An 18,717-nucleotide genomic window follows, 5' to 3' on the forward strand; every position below is an offset into this window, starting at 1 on the left:
CAAACATGCTGAACGCCAGCTGTCCATCATATAGCTCCACCCTTCCGTAACCATGGCAACTCACGGGCTGTTTGGTGCGCTCTCTCTCCGAATCAGTACACACTCTGTCTTTTTAAAGGCATAGTCCATATTGGATAAACCTTAACATCTCATCACAACTTCCAAAGGGGAGGGGGGGGGGGTGAATTCTTTTATAGGCACTGTATCTTTAATTTCTCCTTGGAAAGAGAACCATACAGTTGCGGTTAACTACATTTTACATTTAAAATTAATAGTACCTTGTGAAGTTATCCACACAAAAGAAAACCAAATGGGACAAATAGCAAAGCTCAATATCAAAAATATGCAATTTGGTTTATAGTTTTGAGAAGAAAACAAATTATTACAATATCCTCCTGTTAAAGATATCTTTTAAATATATATTACAGTTCAGAAAAGTCTAATTTAAAATGTCTATAAGTGGGGCAGGTTTTAATTATCGGCAACAATGAAGAACAGACTGGTGTTTCAAATATAAGTTCCTCAGTTATTGTTTGTATCTTCAGGTGATGACCTGCATTCAACCATTCCAGACTGCAGGCCAAATGCAAATAAAAACCAAAGGTAGCCTGTTAAAATCATGAGAAATGAACGATAAAACAAATGACCCATGATACTATCTATTATAAATGTAGATTTTTTACTATATATAAAAATTCACATTAAAGTACACAACTCAAAAAATGCTAAGAGTTACAAGTAAAAATAATAAACACGAATAGCTTCAGAATTCAATTTATTGTGGGAAATCATTAAGAAACAATGAACATTTAGACCCAAATTTGTTCTAACCACTGCAACAAAATTCTTCCAGATTATTAGGCAAGTCGCTGATGTCTGAAAATCGCAGACAAATGTGGGGGGCCATTGCTTAAAAAGTACATGCCAGTTATAATTGAGTTATAGGGCATTAAGGTGATGATCTCTTGCTGTCTCTCTCCCCCACCCCTGTATAATGTCACCACTTAAAAGGAAAAACAAAATTGGAAACTGCAGCAGGTGTCTCAAAAGCAGTTAATCAGTGTACAGTGTTTAATGTATAGATTCCCTTTATCATTTGTTCATTCAGACATTTAACGATAAGTCATAAGTACCATGCTCTGATAGTTACAGCTGATTTCTCTTAAAAAAATTAAGTGCTGAACCTATTCAATGTTGCTAGTGACATCATGAAACAGTGCAACAGTCAGATATTTTTCTGAACATCACCAATAACTAAATGCATACAGTTTTAGTACAGAGTATATAAATATAAATATAAAGACAAAATGATTTATAAAGACACATAACAACAGAATGATGGGATGTCAGTTGCTGTCATCCCAGGTCCTTGTTTATTAATTCAAAGTGCACACAAGCAGCAACACACATGAAAAATGAGCATTTATGATATTTAACTGCCATTAATCATTTCAATTATTTCAGACCTTTTATCCAGCGGACTATAGATCAATGCAAATACTGCGCTACTTGTACACCAGGTACGTTAAGTGCAAAGTAATGCCGGTAAAGTATTAAATGTTTTGTTAGAATTTTATAATTGAAAATAGTTAAAATCATAAGTTACACTGGATATTCAACAAAATAAGCTTAGCATCACAATCTCAGGAAAATTTCAAATCTAGGTGACAAGAGCTTCAACTTGCAGGGAAATCATAATCCAATTCTAACAGTGTTCCAAAATGCAAATTATATAGAAAAAAGGTGACTATAAAATGCAATATTTAAATTAAAATATTAAGCATGACTGCCATTACATTTCTAAACCAAATTTGGATTAAAATGCCAGCATTGTATTTTACTTCTCAAAATCTCACAATTTTACAATGCCACTAGTAAGTCTATAGTTTCAGTTGGATAGGACAATAAATATGTAAATATACAGAAAACATCAGTATTTTTTCTTAAAATATATCCCCTAAAATAGAAAGTAGAACAATTTCCCATCATTAAGATTTGTTAGATCTTGTATATGTCGAAGTAGGTGGTGACAAGAAAAAGGTTTAAGATGGGGAAAAGAATATGGATTTCTTAACTCGTAGAAAATGAGAATCAGACAAGATTTTAACTTAAGATATGACATTGTCAGGAAGGATTACTTGATAAATTCTTGGACCAACAACATTTCAATAGATGCTTAGGTAGGTCTTACTGACCTATAAATCTTACTTTCAGTCCATGCTCTAGGTCCTGAAGCTTTGTTAATGCTATTCGGAAGCAGCTCTAGGTAGATGCCCTCAATGGGGCTGCTGATAAGAGTCAGCAGACAAGACAGGATAAAACAAAGGAAGCAACAAGGTTGTGTGTTATGTCACATGCCTGGCATCATGGTTAAAATTTTAAATCATACAAAATTTAACAAATATATAACACAATTCCAGAAGAACAGGCTGAAGATGAAACCCATCTGTTTCTTTACTGATTCAATGAAGAAACAATTTAGAGAAACCCACATAACCAAACCTCGTAACTTGCATCTCCAGCTGTTTTCTTGCTCCTTTGTGTGGGAAACACTGTACAGGGATCTGAAAGAGAAAATCCAACAACAAAAACAAGCTAAACTACAACTGCTTATCCAATTTTATTCTTAGGAAGGTGTGAACTTCTTACGAGATTGCACACAGACTGCAAGTGTGAAGGTTGGGGGGGGGGGGTCACCTGCTTATGAGTGTTATCCAATGCCACACAGCAAGTTGCTCGGAGGTGGACAAGAACATTAGGGAGGATTTATGGATTTCATATGGCTTTTCTCAGTTCTTCTCCATAGCAATGCAGGTGAACAATTGAAATTTGGATCAGAAAATAAAGGATCCACGCCAGAGACTCAAGTACCCCGGTGCACAGATCCCTTCCAATACCATCTTAAAAATATAATTACTCTGGTCTCCATCAGAATACTTCCTTAAATTGTGTCAGGTTATCATTTAGCATATACATTTTAAAATTAAATTCCAAAATTGCAATCATTGTGGTTTATTCTCCAACCTCTTGAAATTGATGTCTACCTAAATAAAGGGCGTCATCAGTAGAAAGTTGATGAGTGATGCTACATATTTAATGGGTCTGCTTAAATGTGTTTTCCAATCTGTCCAAATGGAATTCATCAAGCTGTGAAAATGACAGCAATTTGGAAATCTCTACTGAGATTGTCACAACTTAAGACAAAGTTGCAAAAGTAGCATAATTATGTTTGAGTAAATGTTGCTTACTGAGATTGTTACAAACAGTACAAAGAACATGCACTGCTTTTCAATGTTACATGGTCATCCTAAATCCTGCATCTGAAATATTTAAGTATGATGAATGGAGTGTGTCATCTATTCAAGTACTAATGTTCACCGAAAAGCAAAAAAAAAGCAAGTGTTGGAAATCTGATACAAAAACGTTGGGGTACACAACAGGTCAGGCAGCTCCTGTACAGAGACAGACAGAACCAATGTTTCTTCATGACCACCCTAATAAAATGTAATTTATCTGAAATGTAAACTTACTTTCTTTTTCCAGATTCTGCCTAACCCTCTATCTTCAATGCTTTCTGCTTTTATTACTTATGTTCTCCAATTTATCAGGTTTATAGCACCGTTTAAAAATAACCTCACAACTAAAGGTATTACCTGAAGTTACACTATAACTTCAAAGTTTTCATATAAAACCTATTTAACCAAATATAATTAAAATGAATGTAACAGAAATAAAGCATGCTTCTCTTTTCAGATGTGACACAGAAGGCAATGAATTCATTTAATATTACATTAAGCTTATTGCAATGCATTTGAATGGAGTAGCAAGAAATAGTATTACACGAAAAATGGAGAAATACAGATAAATCAGAGGAAAATGCACAGGGAAAATACAAAGGGAAAAAAATCAGAGGTGCCTGAAATCTGCTTCTTTAAATTAATGCCAGCAAAACACCCAAAGAAACCACACAATTTTTACAATCTACATACTTACTCCAAATTATATTGGTTAGCCCAGGTCTTTTTGTGTTCACTATTTAAAATGACATAATACAGCTGCAGTGACTAAATTAACAGTATATACAAAATTAGTAAAGCACTCCAATCACTAGTACAGCAGAGATAAACTACGCATATCCCCACTTAAGACCTGATAAAATAGAAGCTTGAGAAGCAAGTTGTCCATTAAAAGACTTTTTATATACCTTTGCTCAAGTCATAATAATTAATCTAAGGCAAGTATGGATTTTTAATTAGCATCAAATACCCTGTTCTAACATTCTGTAAAAATACATTCTTAAAAACATTTTTATCTATCATTTAACAGACTATTCCTTGTTACATGAAAATAGCAGTAATTAACAAGCTTCGGTGAAGATTATGACACTGAGAGCACTAGTTTTATTAAGCTGACTGCTTGATCTTGATGTTAAACAGGAATATTTCCAAAAGGTCTTTCTATAGCTGCATATACAAATAAATCATGTAGCAATACTTTAGAAAGCACTTTATTTTGTTTTGAAAGGAACTAATTATGGATGAGTTTCAGTTTGCCCACATTTATAGGTCAAGGTTAAAAGAAGGTGTCTTGATTTTTTGCATATTGCACTGTCACAGTAAATGAATACGTTCAGGTTAACAATGTCACTTTTAGATTTCCTATTCCAAGTTGCCAACCTTCAAAATGGTTGTAGAATTTTCAACACAATAAGGACGTGCAAATATGCTTTAATAGAAAATAAAATACTTACATTAAAAAAGTGTTTTTTTCCCACAATGTTGGATCACCTATATTTGATAAAGAGTACCTCTCAGACATGAAAGATAAACAGATTACCATTACATTTGTTTCTCCCTTTTAAGACAGCCATTCATAAATGAGATGTTGTTTCAACACCACAGCCAATACTGTTGAGTTAAACCAGGAATGCCTCATTACTCCAATCTGCCCTTTTGGCAGGAAACCAGCTATGCTTCTGCATGGGCACTTGTCTCATGGCAGAAATGCCTAAGAAGGGCAATTTGTGTGGGAGGACCCGAAAATCCCTCACACCACACTATACTGTGCCATCCTGCAGTCTAGTCCATTGGCAGGTTTGAGGTGAGGCTACTCACCAGCAGAAGTTTCAAATGGTCAACTATCAAGAGAACCGATGACCTAGAGAGTTCCAAAAGGTGCAATTTTGAATTGATCACGAGTGTGATAAAGCACCACTGAAGTCAAGCAATATCTAGCAATTGGTAATTGTAGGTTAACGTATTATCAATGTGCTCTGAAACAAGTAATGGTGTAACCCAAAAGGAAGGGTATGTACATCTATATTATCAAAAAAACAATCACACATAATGCTAAGCTTTTCAGCCACTTAAAATCTAATTTTCACCCACAGTCCCAATACATATTTTAAAACAGAGTCCTTGTATCAAAAACTTGATCCTTGTAGAGTTTGTTGAAAGTCATTTCCGAGAGGTTGTTTAACAGTGGGTACAGTTCTTCCATTGTTAAATCCAGTTTGTAGCTCAGACTAAAAGATAGTTGTCATTCTGGGGGATGGAAGAATAGAATACTAAAAGAAATCCTAACATCTTGAGTGACAGATGATCAACAAAGAGAGCAGCCTTGCATAGAGGGGCGCAAAACACCTAAAATGTCATCAAAAGCTTCAAAATAGTGCCTCCTTCATAAGTTTTGCATATTCACACTGATTTACATCATAAAATCTACTTTGTATCCTAAGCATTTGAAATTTAAAAAAGGCACCGTAGTCAGACAAATGGCAGAAAATCTGCTAAGAAATAATCTGACTTATTGAAAGCCTTTGCTAACCGTACAGCTGTAAAACATGACAAGCCCAAAACATGTTTTTGTTTTAAAATCTTTGCAGAATTTTCTTAAATGGTTCTTCCTGTTCAGCTCCTGTAGTGGAGCACAAATGGATCAGCAGCTCAGGGCACAAGCATCTCCTTTGGCTTTGCCTGCTGAGTTTATAATCTGCATTAAGCAACGGCCAAATTCTTCCAGAATCATCCGCTCAGTGGCAGCTTTTGTTTGGCTATTTTTCTCTCCTTCCTCAGCTTGTGCAAGAAGACACTCACACGTTGCTTCTGCCACTTCCTTTGTAACAAATGTGAAAGGTAACCTGAAAAAAGAAAGACTTAAAATTAAGAGTCTATCAAAAGGGAACCATTAAGAGTTCTTATAGCTTATAAAGAAGCTTTTGGAAAAATTCTTCTGTGCATTATCTGATATCCAAGGGGAATTTGGTACAAGAAAAAAACAATGGGAATAGTTCTTTTAAAATTGATTTTGGAAGATGGAGAATAGGAAGTAAACTAATTGACAATCACTTGGCACATTCAAAACGTGCCCAGTGAATGATAGGCATAGAGCCATAATTATAAAGTTAAGATCCATCTCAGCTTCTTGCTGACACCCCATGATCACAGAAGCTAGTTTTTAGTCAATTCAAATTCACCTCATATACCAAGAAAAGGGAGAAGGCACTGGACACTAATAACTGCTTTGGGATCAGACAACCTAGCTGTATGCTGAAGACTCCAGTCTAGCCTTTAGTCAACACTGGTAACTATATAGTAATGTGTAAAATTGTCCAAGTTCACCCATTCCACAAAAGACAGGGCAAACCAAAATCAAGCTAATTTCTGCACCCCACCCCCAATCAGTCCATTCCCAATCTTCAGAAAATAAGGAGTGCCACTGACAACATTAATGCGTAGCGCTCATTCACTAATTACTTGATAAACTACATATAGTTTGCTTTGCCAGAACTAGTGGGGTCCAGACCTTGTTGTACTCATGGTCCAAACTGGGACCAAATGATAGATTTCCAGGTGTGAGATACACTTAACTGACCTTAACATCAAGGCAGCATTCAATATGGCATCAGAGATTACTGGTACAAGGTTAAAACAATGAACAAAGGGAAAGTACTTTGCCATACTTAGTTGGTTATTGATTGTTGGAGGTCAATCATTCCAGCCCCAGCACCAAGCCACCAAAGCCCCTTTGCCACCAAACTGTTTCATCAGTTACTTTCCTTTCACCATACAGTCAGAAGCTGGAACGTCTACTCGTATTCAAGTCCTTATCAAAATGTATGTCTGAATGCAATAAGACCTGGACAACATTTTAGCATTGCTGAGAAGTGTCAAGTAAATTCACACATCACAAGTACAAAATAATGACCTTCTACACAAGGGTCCAATCACAATCCTCCAATAGAAGTAACTTCCTGAACTACCGCCACTGTCATCCTGCTTGGAGGCGGGGGGGGGGGGGGGGGGGAATGAGGTCACAGCTGATCAAAATTCATTTTGACCACAGATAAAACACTATGGTGAGAACAGCAGGTCAGAGGTTGGGTATTTTGTGGTATCTCATCACCTGACATTTCAAAACTTCTCTATCATCTGCAAGACAAAAGTTGGGAGCATGATAGAGTATTTGTCTGGGTAACTGCAGGTCTAACAATTCTGAATACCCAGGACAAACTACCTGTGTACTTGATTGGCACAATTTTCATCCACTTGACCATAAGCACTTCATGGGTAAATTGTGTATTAGGTGTGAAATGCACTGTAGGTACACACTCCAACCATTCCAACACCAAACACACTCCAGTGACCTCTACTCCCAAACAGGGATATGTCAGCATGCTTGGAAATATATTACAGAGCTATTGAGAAAGAGTACTTTCAGAAAGAAGAATCAATTCTGAGGGAACCATTTAATAGACCTTTATAAACTGAACAAAAATTGAGCTCAAATGAATTAAGTCTTTAATGCCAAAATCATTTTTAGATATACCTGCACTTCCAGATGATACCAAAGCTGGCTGAAAGATTGATTGTGAAAAAGTAGATGGAAGTGTTGACAGAAATATCAATGGCTGGATCAGGTGGGAAAATAATGCTATATGGAATAAAGTTGGGAGAAGTCTTAGAAAATGGAATTGAGGAAAGAATATGCAATGCAAGGTAGAATCCCTGATGTGCAGAAGAAACATCGCAGCACGATCACAATCCCTGAAAGCTGGTAAGATGGCATAAGGTAGGTGGGACAAGGATAAGCAAAGAGAATATTATAACATTAAAGAGTTTTCGTGCAACCCCCGTATTATGGCCATTCAGGTAATGGAGATTCGCCCTTACAGAGTCAAAAATTACTACTTAAAAATTCAAGATATTGAATAAAGTTCACTTTGGAATTTATGTGGGGTAAACAGTAATTGAATAAACATTTTTTTCCAATTTGTATTTCTTGATGCATGTGCTGATGATGCAGCTCCAGGTTATGGATAATTAAAATACAGACTGTTATGTAGGAACACAATTCCTCTATAACATGGCTATCACCTATATTGGTTATCTGGGAGACAAGACTGCATAACTTGAATTATGAGATTTCAGTGAGTCTGAGGTTTTCTGTGACAAGGGGGTTGAGAGAAGATGGTGCTCTCGAAACCCCTGGTGTACATGGAGGGTGGGACAAGAGATTAATCTAAGTAGCATTTCCCTTTGGCCAGCATTGTCACATTATGCCAAATGGCTGCATGTGGCAAATTTTTTTTGATTTAATGAATAATATCCATTTTATGAAATCTGAAATCTACAACCTGGCCAAGATTTGAATCAGTGATCCACTTACTTTCCTCCACCACTTGTAACAGCTGGTGTTGTTCTGGTGAGTAGGTCAGAAATCTGTGATGAAAGCTTGGTCTTCGCAGCCGTCTGTTGCTGTACACGAACCTCTGCAGCATCTGCCAAATGCATTAGCGTTTTCCGCTCCGGGCTCTCTTCAAAATTTTTACAGCCGACACACTTACATATTGAGGAACACATGATCTTTGCCTGATGAGCAAAAACACGCAGGGAAACATTAGTTCTCAGTCGGGCGCTATTTCACTCATGCCTCATCATCATCTCTAAAACAGGGAACTCTAGTAACAGATAATGCTTCAGAGAGAACAGATGAAGTTAGCTAGCATCATATCAATTTTGAGATTAATGTCAAATTGTTGGGCTGAGCACGAGAGCTGAGCAAATTGCCTACCTATTTCTCTCAATGTAATTTAGTAAGGATTGTTTTCAGCTTTAAAGAAATCAAACCTCTTAAAATTTTGCAATACTAGAATGCCACCACAGACTTTCCATTTCTGTCACAGTGAAGATTTAACACAAATTTTGCAAAGGTTAAGACCACATAGACTCCAAATTAATTAAACACTCTCCTTCACCAATATTTAGTCTGAAAGAGGAAATGTTTTTAAAATTCACACATTTGTAGGGATTTATAACACATGTATATCATTTACAAGTGTAAAATGTTATCAGGAGTTTGTCTGAATGTTTGTCATATAAGATATGATTGAGGTTGATTCTTGGACCTACACTCATGAAGAATCATTGGCAGTAGGGGACTGACAGCCTGGTACATACCTCAAAAATTTCCTTTCCATTCGTGAAAGAGAAAAATAGTCAGGCAAGGGGAAGAGCTCCAGAATTATTTATGCTCTTGATGTTAAATGCATCATTTATCTGGGTGAAAGATTAAGGGGCCAAATTCAAGTTTTCAAAGCAGCAAGAGACAAGATAAAAGCACCCTAATTTGAGTTAGAAACAGGTTTAACATTAAAATATCCTAAGTTCAAAATATTTTCTCATAACTCAACAGACACACGGAATAAATAGAAATATGACACTGTATTCATTGATTCCTTCTTTATAAAGTACAAGTTTCTCTGAATCTATTTTTAAAGGATCAAATACTCTGCAGCACATAAAAGTTAACAATTGCTTTGGTTCACAATCGTGCCCACTTTGTGCACTTCTCACAACCTTAAAATTTTGTCTAGCACTCTTCCAAGAATTTCAGCAATTCTGAAATCAATATCCACTGTCAACACATCCACCAATAATTTTTGAAATGTTATTCCTTTACTCTTTCTTCACAGGTTTCTATTTGATCCCTCTTATGATGTTATTGCCTGGTTCTTTTTATAGATGTCCATACAAACTGTCCATGTATTATTTATGCCGATCCTCTGATCCCTATACCTCTCAATGGATAATACCATTTTTGACCTTCTCTACTACAAATCCAAAACTTGTTTTTGATAAACTTTTTTTCAAGAGTTAGAAATATAGAAAACCGACAGCACAATACAGGCCCTTCGACCCACAAAGCTGCACCAAACATGGCCTTAACTTAAGAAATTACCTAGCCTTACCTATAGCCCTCGATTTTTCTAAGCTCCATGAAGCTTAAAAGACCCTATTGTATCCGCCTCCACCACAGTCGCCGGCAGCCCATTCCATGCACTCACCAGTCTCTGTGTATAAAAACTTACCCCGCCACCTCCTCTGTACCTACTTACAAGCACCTTAAAACTGTGCCCTCTCATGCTAGCCATTTCAGCCCTGGGAAAAAGTCTCTGACTATCCACACGAAAAATGCCTCTCATCATCTTTTACACCTCTATCAGGTCACCTCTCATCCTCCGTCGCTCCAAGGAGAAAAGGCCGAGTCACTCAACCTATTCTCATAAGGTATGTTCCCCAATCCAGGCAACATCCTTGTAAATCTCCTCTGCACCCTTTCTATAGTTTCCACATCCTTCCTGTAGTGAGGTGGCCAGAACTGAACACAGTACTCCAAGACCAGATCTGATATAGCTGCAACATTACCTCTCGGCTCCTAAACTCAACCCAACGATTGATGAAAGCCAATGCACCGTATGCTTTCTTAGCCACAGAGTCGACCTGCGCAGCTGCTTTGAGCATCCTATGGACTCAGACCCCAAGATCCCTCTGATCCTCCACACTGTCAGGAGTCTTACCATTAATACTATATTCTGCCATCATATTTGACCTACCAAAATGAACCACCCTACACTTATCTGGGTTGAACTCCATCTGCCACTTCTCAGCCCAGTTTTACAACCTATCAATGTCCCGCTGTAACCTCTGACAGTCCTCCACACTATCCACAACTCCTCCAACCTTTGTCATCAGCAAATTTACTAACCCATCCCTCCACTTCTTCATCCAGGTCAGTTATAAAAATCACGAAGAGTAGGGGTCCCAGAACAGATCGCCAAGGCACACCACTGGTAACCAACCTCTATGCAGAATATGACCCACCTGCAACCACTCTTTGCCTTCCATGGGCAAGCCATTTCTGGATCCACAAAGCAATGTCCCCTTGGATCCCATGCCTCCTTACTTTTTCAATAAGACTTGCATGGGGTACCTTGTCAAATGCCTTGCTGAAATCCATATACATCTACTGCTCTACCTTCATCAATGTCACAACCTTAAAAAATTCAATCAGTCTCATAAGGCACGACCTGCCCTTGACAAAGCCATGCTGACTACTATTCCTAATCATATTATGCCTCTCCAAATGTTCATAAATCCTGCCTCTCAGGATCTTCTCCATCAACTTACCAACCACTGAGGTAAGACTCACTGGTCTATAATTTCTTGGGCTATCTCTACTCCCTTTCTTGAATAAGGAACAACATCTTTAACTCTCCAATCCTCTGGAACCTCTCCCGTCCCCATCGATGATGCAATGATCATCGCCAGAGGCTCAGCAATCTCCTCCCTCAGTAGCCTGGGGTATATCTCATCCAACTGGATGCTTTCCAAAAGCTCCAGCACATCCTCTTTCTTAATATCTACATGCTCAAGCTTTTCAGTCTGCTGTAAGTCATCCCTACAATCACCAAGATCCTTTTCCGTAGTGAATACTGAAGCAAAGTACTCATTAAGTACCTCTGCTATCTCCATACACTCTTTTCCACTGTCACACTTGATTGGTCCTATTCTCTGAAGTCTTATCCTCTTGCTTTTCACATACTTGTAGAATGCCTTGGGGTTTTCCTTAATTCTGTCCGCCAAGGCCTTCTCATGGTCCTTGTTGGCTCTCCTAATTTCATTCTTAAACTCCTTCCTGCTAGCCTTATAATCTTCTAGATCTCTATCATTACCTAGTTTTTTGAACCTTTCATAAGCTCTTCTTTTCTTCTTGACTGGATTTACAACAGCTTTTGTACACCACAGTTTCTGCACCCTAACATCCTTTCCCTGTCTCATAGGAATGTATCTACGCAGAACCCCACGCAAATATCCCCTGAACGTTTGCCACATTTCTTCCGTACATTTCCCTGAGAACATCTGTTCCCAATTTATGCTTCCAAGTTCCTGCCTGATAGCTTCATATTTCCCCTTACTCCAATTAAACGCTTTCTTAACTTGTCTGTTCCTATCCCTCTCCAATGCTATGGTAAAGGAGACAGAATTGTGATTATTATATCCAAAATGCTCTCCCACTCTGAGAGATCTGACACCTGACCAGGTTCATTTCCCAATACCAGATCAAGTACAACCTCTCTTCTTGTAGGCTTATCTACATATTGTGTCAAGAAACCTTCTTGAACACACGTAACAAACTCCATCCCTTGCTCTAGGGAGATGCCACTCGATATTTGGGAAATTTAAAATCTCCCATCACGACAACCTTATGTAACACTTACCCAAAAGGCTGGTATATGTCTAGGGGAAAAGGAGATCCAGCCACACACCAACCCACCTCCCGTACACGCAGGTGCTGTGAGAATCGAGTTTATGCCTCGCGCCGCTCACCGTATCAACTTCACACCAAATACCGTTATGAAATACACTTTATAGAGTTTACTAACATTAACTAAAGAAGGCGCCAACTTATCAAAGTTCAGTCAGTGTAGTGCTCAATCAACGAATCATCCGACCGCCACTCGTCGCACCTGGGACCACCCCGGTGGTCTTACGAGCCGTTCAGCGCCAGTCCACCTTCCTCGTCCGTCTTCCTCCCGACTCTCTTCACACCCAAAAAACCCGCGAAACCCCTCCCCCAAGTTCCCAGCCTCACAAAACACAATAACATTCCCCCATTGATTAACAAATGAATACAATTACCATATCAGCCATTCTAAAGCGAAACAACGGCGAGAGAAACACCTATCAGACAAAGAAGCATTCCTACTCGTAACAACCCAAAGAAGCCATTTTGAGTAACATACACAGGACATTGTACATTTATTATTATAACACCTTTTGATGAGACTTAATATAAAGATCACCATGAAAGTTAAAATCGTTATTCATTGATGGATTAATTATCATTTGGGAAGACAAACACTGAATGCAGTATAGCAGAGGTATGATGATAATCAGTCTGGTGTTTCAGTATTAACTTTGGAAAACTGGATTTAATCATTCGGAAGCAAGACAGGGTCAGTAGATGATAGGTGGACTGAGCAGGGTGGAGTTGGCAGACAGGTAAGTGGATGATAGCTGAAGGCAAGCAAAGTGCAAAGAGTTATACTTAGTGAGAATGGGAAAGGCAGGGACGACAGCTAGGAGGGATACTGCAGGAAGACAAATCCTACTGGTGATGGAATTTAATAAGAAAGGAAAGTGGTAATGGAAACCATCAGAGTAGAATCAGATGGAATCAGATGGGGGGGGGGGAATGAGTGAAATGTATGGGTAGCAGGTGGATGGACCCAGGAGGGAGGACCATCGGTGGATCAGGAAGTGGGTAAGGTTACTTGGAAGTTTCTCACAATAACATTAAACTCACAGGAGTAAGTAACTGAGCTATCAGTATCGATCAAGGGTCAATACAATCAGGAAAGAACAGAAATAAATTTAGGAAGGTCAATATATTTTTTTATTTAAAGTACAGCATTGTAACAGGCCCTTCCAGCCCAACGAGCCTGTGCTGCCCAATTACACCCAAATGACCAATAAACCTACTAACCTATACACCTTTGGAATGTGGGAGGAAACCAGAGCACCTAGAGAAACCTAGGCTGCAGGGGGAGGATGTACAAACTAGTTACAGATCGGCGGAACTGAAACTGGATCGCTGGTGCTGTAATAGAATTATGCTAACCCCTATGCTACTGTGCCACCTCCAAAGTTGTACATGGTCATTGCAAAAAATGAAATTTGAAAGATCTTGCTTCCTTTTGGAAGCCAACTAGATAACAGATTTTAAATGGATTGTACAGTGATAGGAACCAGAAACAAAATCCCATTCATCCATTCTTACCTCATAGCATTCACAATAATTTTTCAAACATCCTGACCTCTTGCAGTTACAGCCTTTACTATGTCTTCTATCAGATTCACCCTCTTTGCCTTTTCCGATCTTTGGCTTAAATGCTTCTGGATTTCTGTCAAGACATGCCTGGAAATGAACGACAAGACTTAGGGCATTTAGATATAAGAGAATGCCAAATGGCTATGAAGAGCTGCAGCATCTTTTTCCTTCTTGCTATGTTTTCCAATCAAAGCTACTACACACTAACAGAAGAAAAAACTACTTAGGAATCCTCTTTTAGAGAACTGGCATCACAGGCAAGCATTCAGATTTTAAAATCCTATTTAACCCCAAGAGCTAAGAGACAAATTCATTTCAAGATTTATATTTGTCTACAGGTTTTATTCATGTTAATGCTCAGCTTAAATAAAAGGTTGAGGAAAAAAAAATTTCAGAAGGCATGAAACCATAAATCAATTGGTGCTGCCACATCTGGTGAGAATGGCAGTTATAATCCAAAATAAAAATGCTGGAAACACTCAGCAGGTCGGGCAATATCTGTTAACAAAGAAACAGATTCATTGTTAGATCAAAGATAGTTTATCATGCTGTAAACTCCATTTCTCTTTTTGCAGATGTTTTCAGAATTTCAGATTTTTCAATTATCAGTTATTGCAGGCTTTCAATCTTTAGTTATCCATTATTGGTTGTTTACATAGCCAAATTAGCTGGTGGTGCAGTGGCACCCGCACCGATCTCGGGTTTGCACCTGCATGCTTTCTGTCCATGCTGGGTTGAGCATTGAGCTGGCAATTCGGCCTCGTAAAAAAAAAGACAGAAGTGCTAATGAAAATGGCAAGGTTGCTGCCCGATGTGTAGAAAAAAACAAAAATATAGCAAAAATTGCTTGTTTGGTAACTTCATAAGGAATGAAGAGATAAATCACGTCTTCAAGAGACCAAAGCCACAAATAACAGGGCTCCTTCTAAAAAGAACAATGAATAAATCATTTTCTAAGACAATTAACTAACTTCCTTGTAGACAAAAGACACACAAATAGAAGAGATAAAAAGAGAAAAAAAAATAGAATACTGGAAGAACTCAGAAAGTCAAGTATCAACTGTGGAAGCAAAGGATCAATGCTGACATTTAGTGTCAAGATTGTGCATTGGGACTGAGAAGAAAAAGAGAGACTGTCAGTATACCACAGTGCAATGGAGGGCAGGACTGAGGCTGGAGGATCCAGATGAGAGCTTTGTGGGGACTGTAGAGGACGAGATGATGGGCAGATATGTAAGTGGGAAGGGATTGGGAAGATGAACAGAGGGAGAAGAAATGAGACCCAGGCTGTAGGTGCTTTAACCTGGAATAGCAATCTTCTGGAGGAGCTCAATGGTTGAGCAGCGTCTGTGAGGGCAAAAGGTATCATTGATGTTGCGGTTTGAAACTATGTATTAGTACTGACTGTGCAGAGGGAACTAAGCCAGTACAAAGAAGGGAAGGGCAGTAATGAGGCTGGTCAGTAGGTGATAGGTTGAACAAGGAGGAGTGAAGGATGATGGTCACATAGAACCAGGAGTTGGGAGACAGAAGCAGGTGAATGATAAATGGTGCAGACAAAAAGAAACAGGTAGAAGCAGCTTGGGAGGGCAAGGGGGTTAGGAATGCTCAAATGTGAATACAGCTAGGAGGGCGATAGGTGGGAATACAAAGATTATCTGTGTTGGAATCTGACAAGCATGGAAGATAGTGATCGGAACCATAGGAGAGAGGTGAAAAGCAAACGGAACTAGATGGGAAAAATGTGTGGATAGTAGGTCAGTGGAAAAAGAGGAAAAAAAGGGAGGACTGGAAATGGAACAGGGTTGTGGGTGGAGGAGAAAAAAATTTAAAAAAACACAGGAGACAGGAGTTACTTGATGCTGGAAGACTCAATGGGTTGTAGACTACCCTGGTGGAATGCAGGGACTGGCTTCTCTAATTTGCAATGGGCCACATCCTGGCAGAGGAAAAGGCCAAGAACAGGTCAGTTTGGAATGGGAATGGGAATGGGAATGAAGTTAAAATGGCATACAATCAGGGGCTCGGGATGGTCACTGCAGACAGAGAACAGCTCCTCCTCAGTCTGGTCTCTCAGTGGGCTACTGCAGGAGCACCGGATGCAGTAAAGGGCAAAGAAGCATATTGAAAGGTGAGTGTGTGTGGAGGAAAAACTCTGAGAGTGTGCTTTACTTAAAATTGAAAACCTATCATTGGGTTATAGGCTACCCTAACAGAAATTACAAACTGATGTTCATCCAATTTGCATTTGGCATCTCCATAGCAATAGAGAAGGCTTCTTACAGACAGGTTGGTGTGTGAGTGGGAAGGGATATTAAAACAACATAACTGGAAGCTCGAGATTGCCATCACAGACAGAACATAGATGCTACACAAGAGTCAAATGCTTCCTTTTCAACTATATTTTTATTTTCAGTTTAAAATTTTAAAAATACACTATAATCATATTGTCAAGGTCCTATGATGGGAAGCAAATTTTCTTGTCTGAGCCATCAATCCAGCCCTTCTGATTATAGAGATAATTTAATGCACAACACCATTAATCCTTACAAAGAATTTACTAGGAACACACAAATATGACAATCACAGTTTAAGAGAAATTAATTGTTCCTTTCTGAAATAAGTTGCTATGTAATCATTTTGTGCCTAATAAATGTTCATGGCCTAAAATCCTGTTGTCCATATCACACATTGTTGGAGAGTTATCCAGCTGCTAATTCTCTTCCATAAAGTGCTTCAAAAGGCATGCGTTTCTAACAGCCTCTGACAAACTTGGTTGTCAGAGGCTGTTAGAAACGCATGCCTTTTGAACTCTTGGCCTTCATGTATGACTTAGCTACGAGGCCCAGCAGAACTGTTTCTACTGACAAGAGAAGGGGAAAAACCAGGTGCTTTGGGCAGGTGGGGCTTGTCAGCCTAGGATGGCAGCCTGCCTAGGAGAAGGAAAACTCTGATTCTAAACCTCCGCTGCCTTACAGCCATGGGAAAGGCTTCGGGAGTAAACCCTGGGGACAAATCTGGAGCCAGGGTCCCTAAGGCAGTTTGATATCATTTACAACTTCACTCTGGCAACCTCTGTGACAACACTGGTGCCAAGCTGTATCGGCGCTTGCCCTTCCCTTCAGTGACGTGGAGAGGGGGAACCCGTTATCCGGGCAACAGCCGGTTCTTCAAATCTTCCCGTCCAGGCTTGCACCCTGGGGAGGACACAGTCCACCAGAGGCACAAACTCATACCCTGGGATCGACAGCTGCCTACATATCTACACAATTTTCTAGCTTTGTTGTTTCATTTACAGTAGTATGTTCATCTATGTAATTCCTACGACTGGAATAAAATTCGAACCAGCTCAAAATGCTGGAAGCGGAGAGCAGGAAGAACATCCACATAACTTCTCCATCTTTGTTTTTACTTCATTAAAATCAAACAAATTTGCAATCCCAAGGGTGCCAGATTTCAGACAATGGATCTGCAGAGGATTCCGAATGTAAGCTATGTATGTGAGGGAACTATCTCTTAAAGGTAGGTGACAACAATGTTCCAGTTAGGTCACAAATAGCCAAATAAACTTGCAGTTAATGTTCAGGAAAATAGTAAACTATTCTCATGTTTTAAAGAGCCACTTGTAACGGCATCATAACGTAACAGATAACATGTTTGAGTATTCTCGTAAGCTTTCAAAATCCTGTGTTAAGAACAGGAAGACAATCAATAAGCATACATTATCGTTAGGCTGCTTCAGGCATTTTATTGATAAATATCCAAAGCTCAGTGACGAGAATTCCAAAAGCAGAATAACTCAACAGCCAAGAAATAACCTTATCACAGCAGCACATTTATCCTTCTGCGCTCCTCTGCTGTGTACTTCACAACTGAAATCTGGATTTTCTGAAGGAACTGGCACTTTGCTGAGGGATAAATTCAAAGTTTTGTGCACTTCACACAGCCTATTTTCACGTGCATTCTTTAAAAAAGTTGCAAGCAACCTCAATCCTCACAAAATCTGTTACGTAGGTGTGCATCTTTGCCCAAGTTTCTCAGTGTTGAGGAAGGTGGCAGGAAGACAAGAAAATATAATGAAGGCTGTAATACATTCTAAAATTGGTGTTGTTGGGTAGGTGAGCCTGGTGAATGTAGGTTAATGATGGAAATAATCATTCCCTGTAGTGCTCTGAACACTTACACCCGAGATACATAAGGAAACTCACTCACCTTTATTGCTTTTAGCCGCTCAGCTTCGTGATCCAGATTATTAAAACAGTTGGTACAATTGCAACTATTGCAAAATTCTCCATTTGCAAAGCAATCACAGTATCTAAATGAATAAATATTTATTGATTTTAGATGATTTACATCAAACAGAAAGAATTCACATAAATAAAATAAATGACAATCACCCCTCAGATTGTGCACCATTCTTAGATAACACAAAGATTCCAGCTTTTATCTATATTATCGTATCACTGTACAATATATCAGAGATACAACAAGGGAGCTGTCATCCATTCCAAGCTAGTCTAAGAAGGCACATCATTGTGCCATTGC

The 18,717-nt window shown here is 38.9% G+C and overlaps 1 protein-coding gene across 5 annotated transcripts in view; it reads right to left on the reverse strand.

Moving 5' to 3' along the window:
• Positions 1 to 1,327: 1,327 nt before the first annotated feature.
• Positions 1,328 to 18,717, reverse strand: part of lin54 (lin-54 DREAM MuvB core complex component) — a 105,613-nt gene continuing 88,223 nt past the window's right edge. For all 5 annotated transcript variants that reach the window (XM_073065022.1, XM_073065020.1, XM_073065024.1 and 2 more), the window contains exons 11-14: positions 18,385 to 18,487; positions 14,122 to 14,259; positions 8,668 to 8,870; positions 1,328 to 6,139 (exon numbers count right to left, since the gene is read on the reverse strand). In XM_073065022.1, coding sequence (XP_072921123.1) covers positions 5,938 to 6,139; positions 8,668 to 8,870; positions 14,122 to 14,259; positions 18,385 to 18,487 — 646 coding nt within the window. In that variant the 3' untranslated portion in view covers positions 1,328 to 5,937. The remainder of the gene's footprint in view (positions 6,140 to 8,667; positions 8,871 to 14,121; positions 14,260 to 18,384; positions 18,488 to 18,717) is intronic.

This window comes from Hemitrygon akajei, chromosome 13 (assembly GCF_048418815.1).
Source record: "Hemitrygon akajei chromosome 13, sHemAka1.3, whole genome shotgun sequence".
NCBI classification, from domain to species: domain Eukaryota; kingdom Metazoa; phylum Chordata; class Chondrichthyes; order Myliobatiformes; family Dasyatidae; genus Hemitrygon; species Hemitrygon akajei.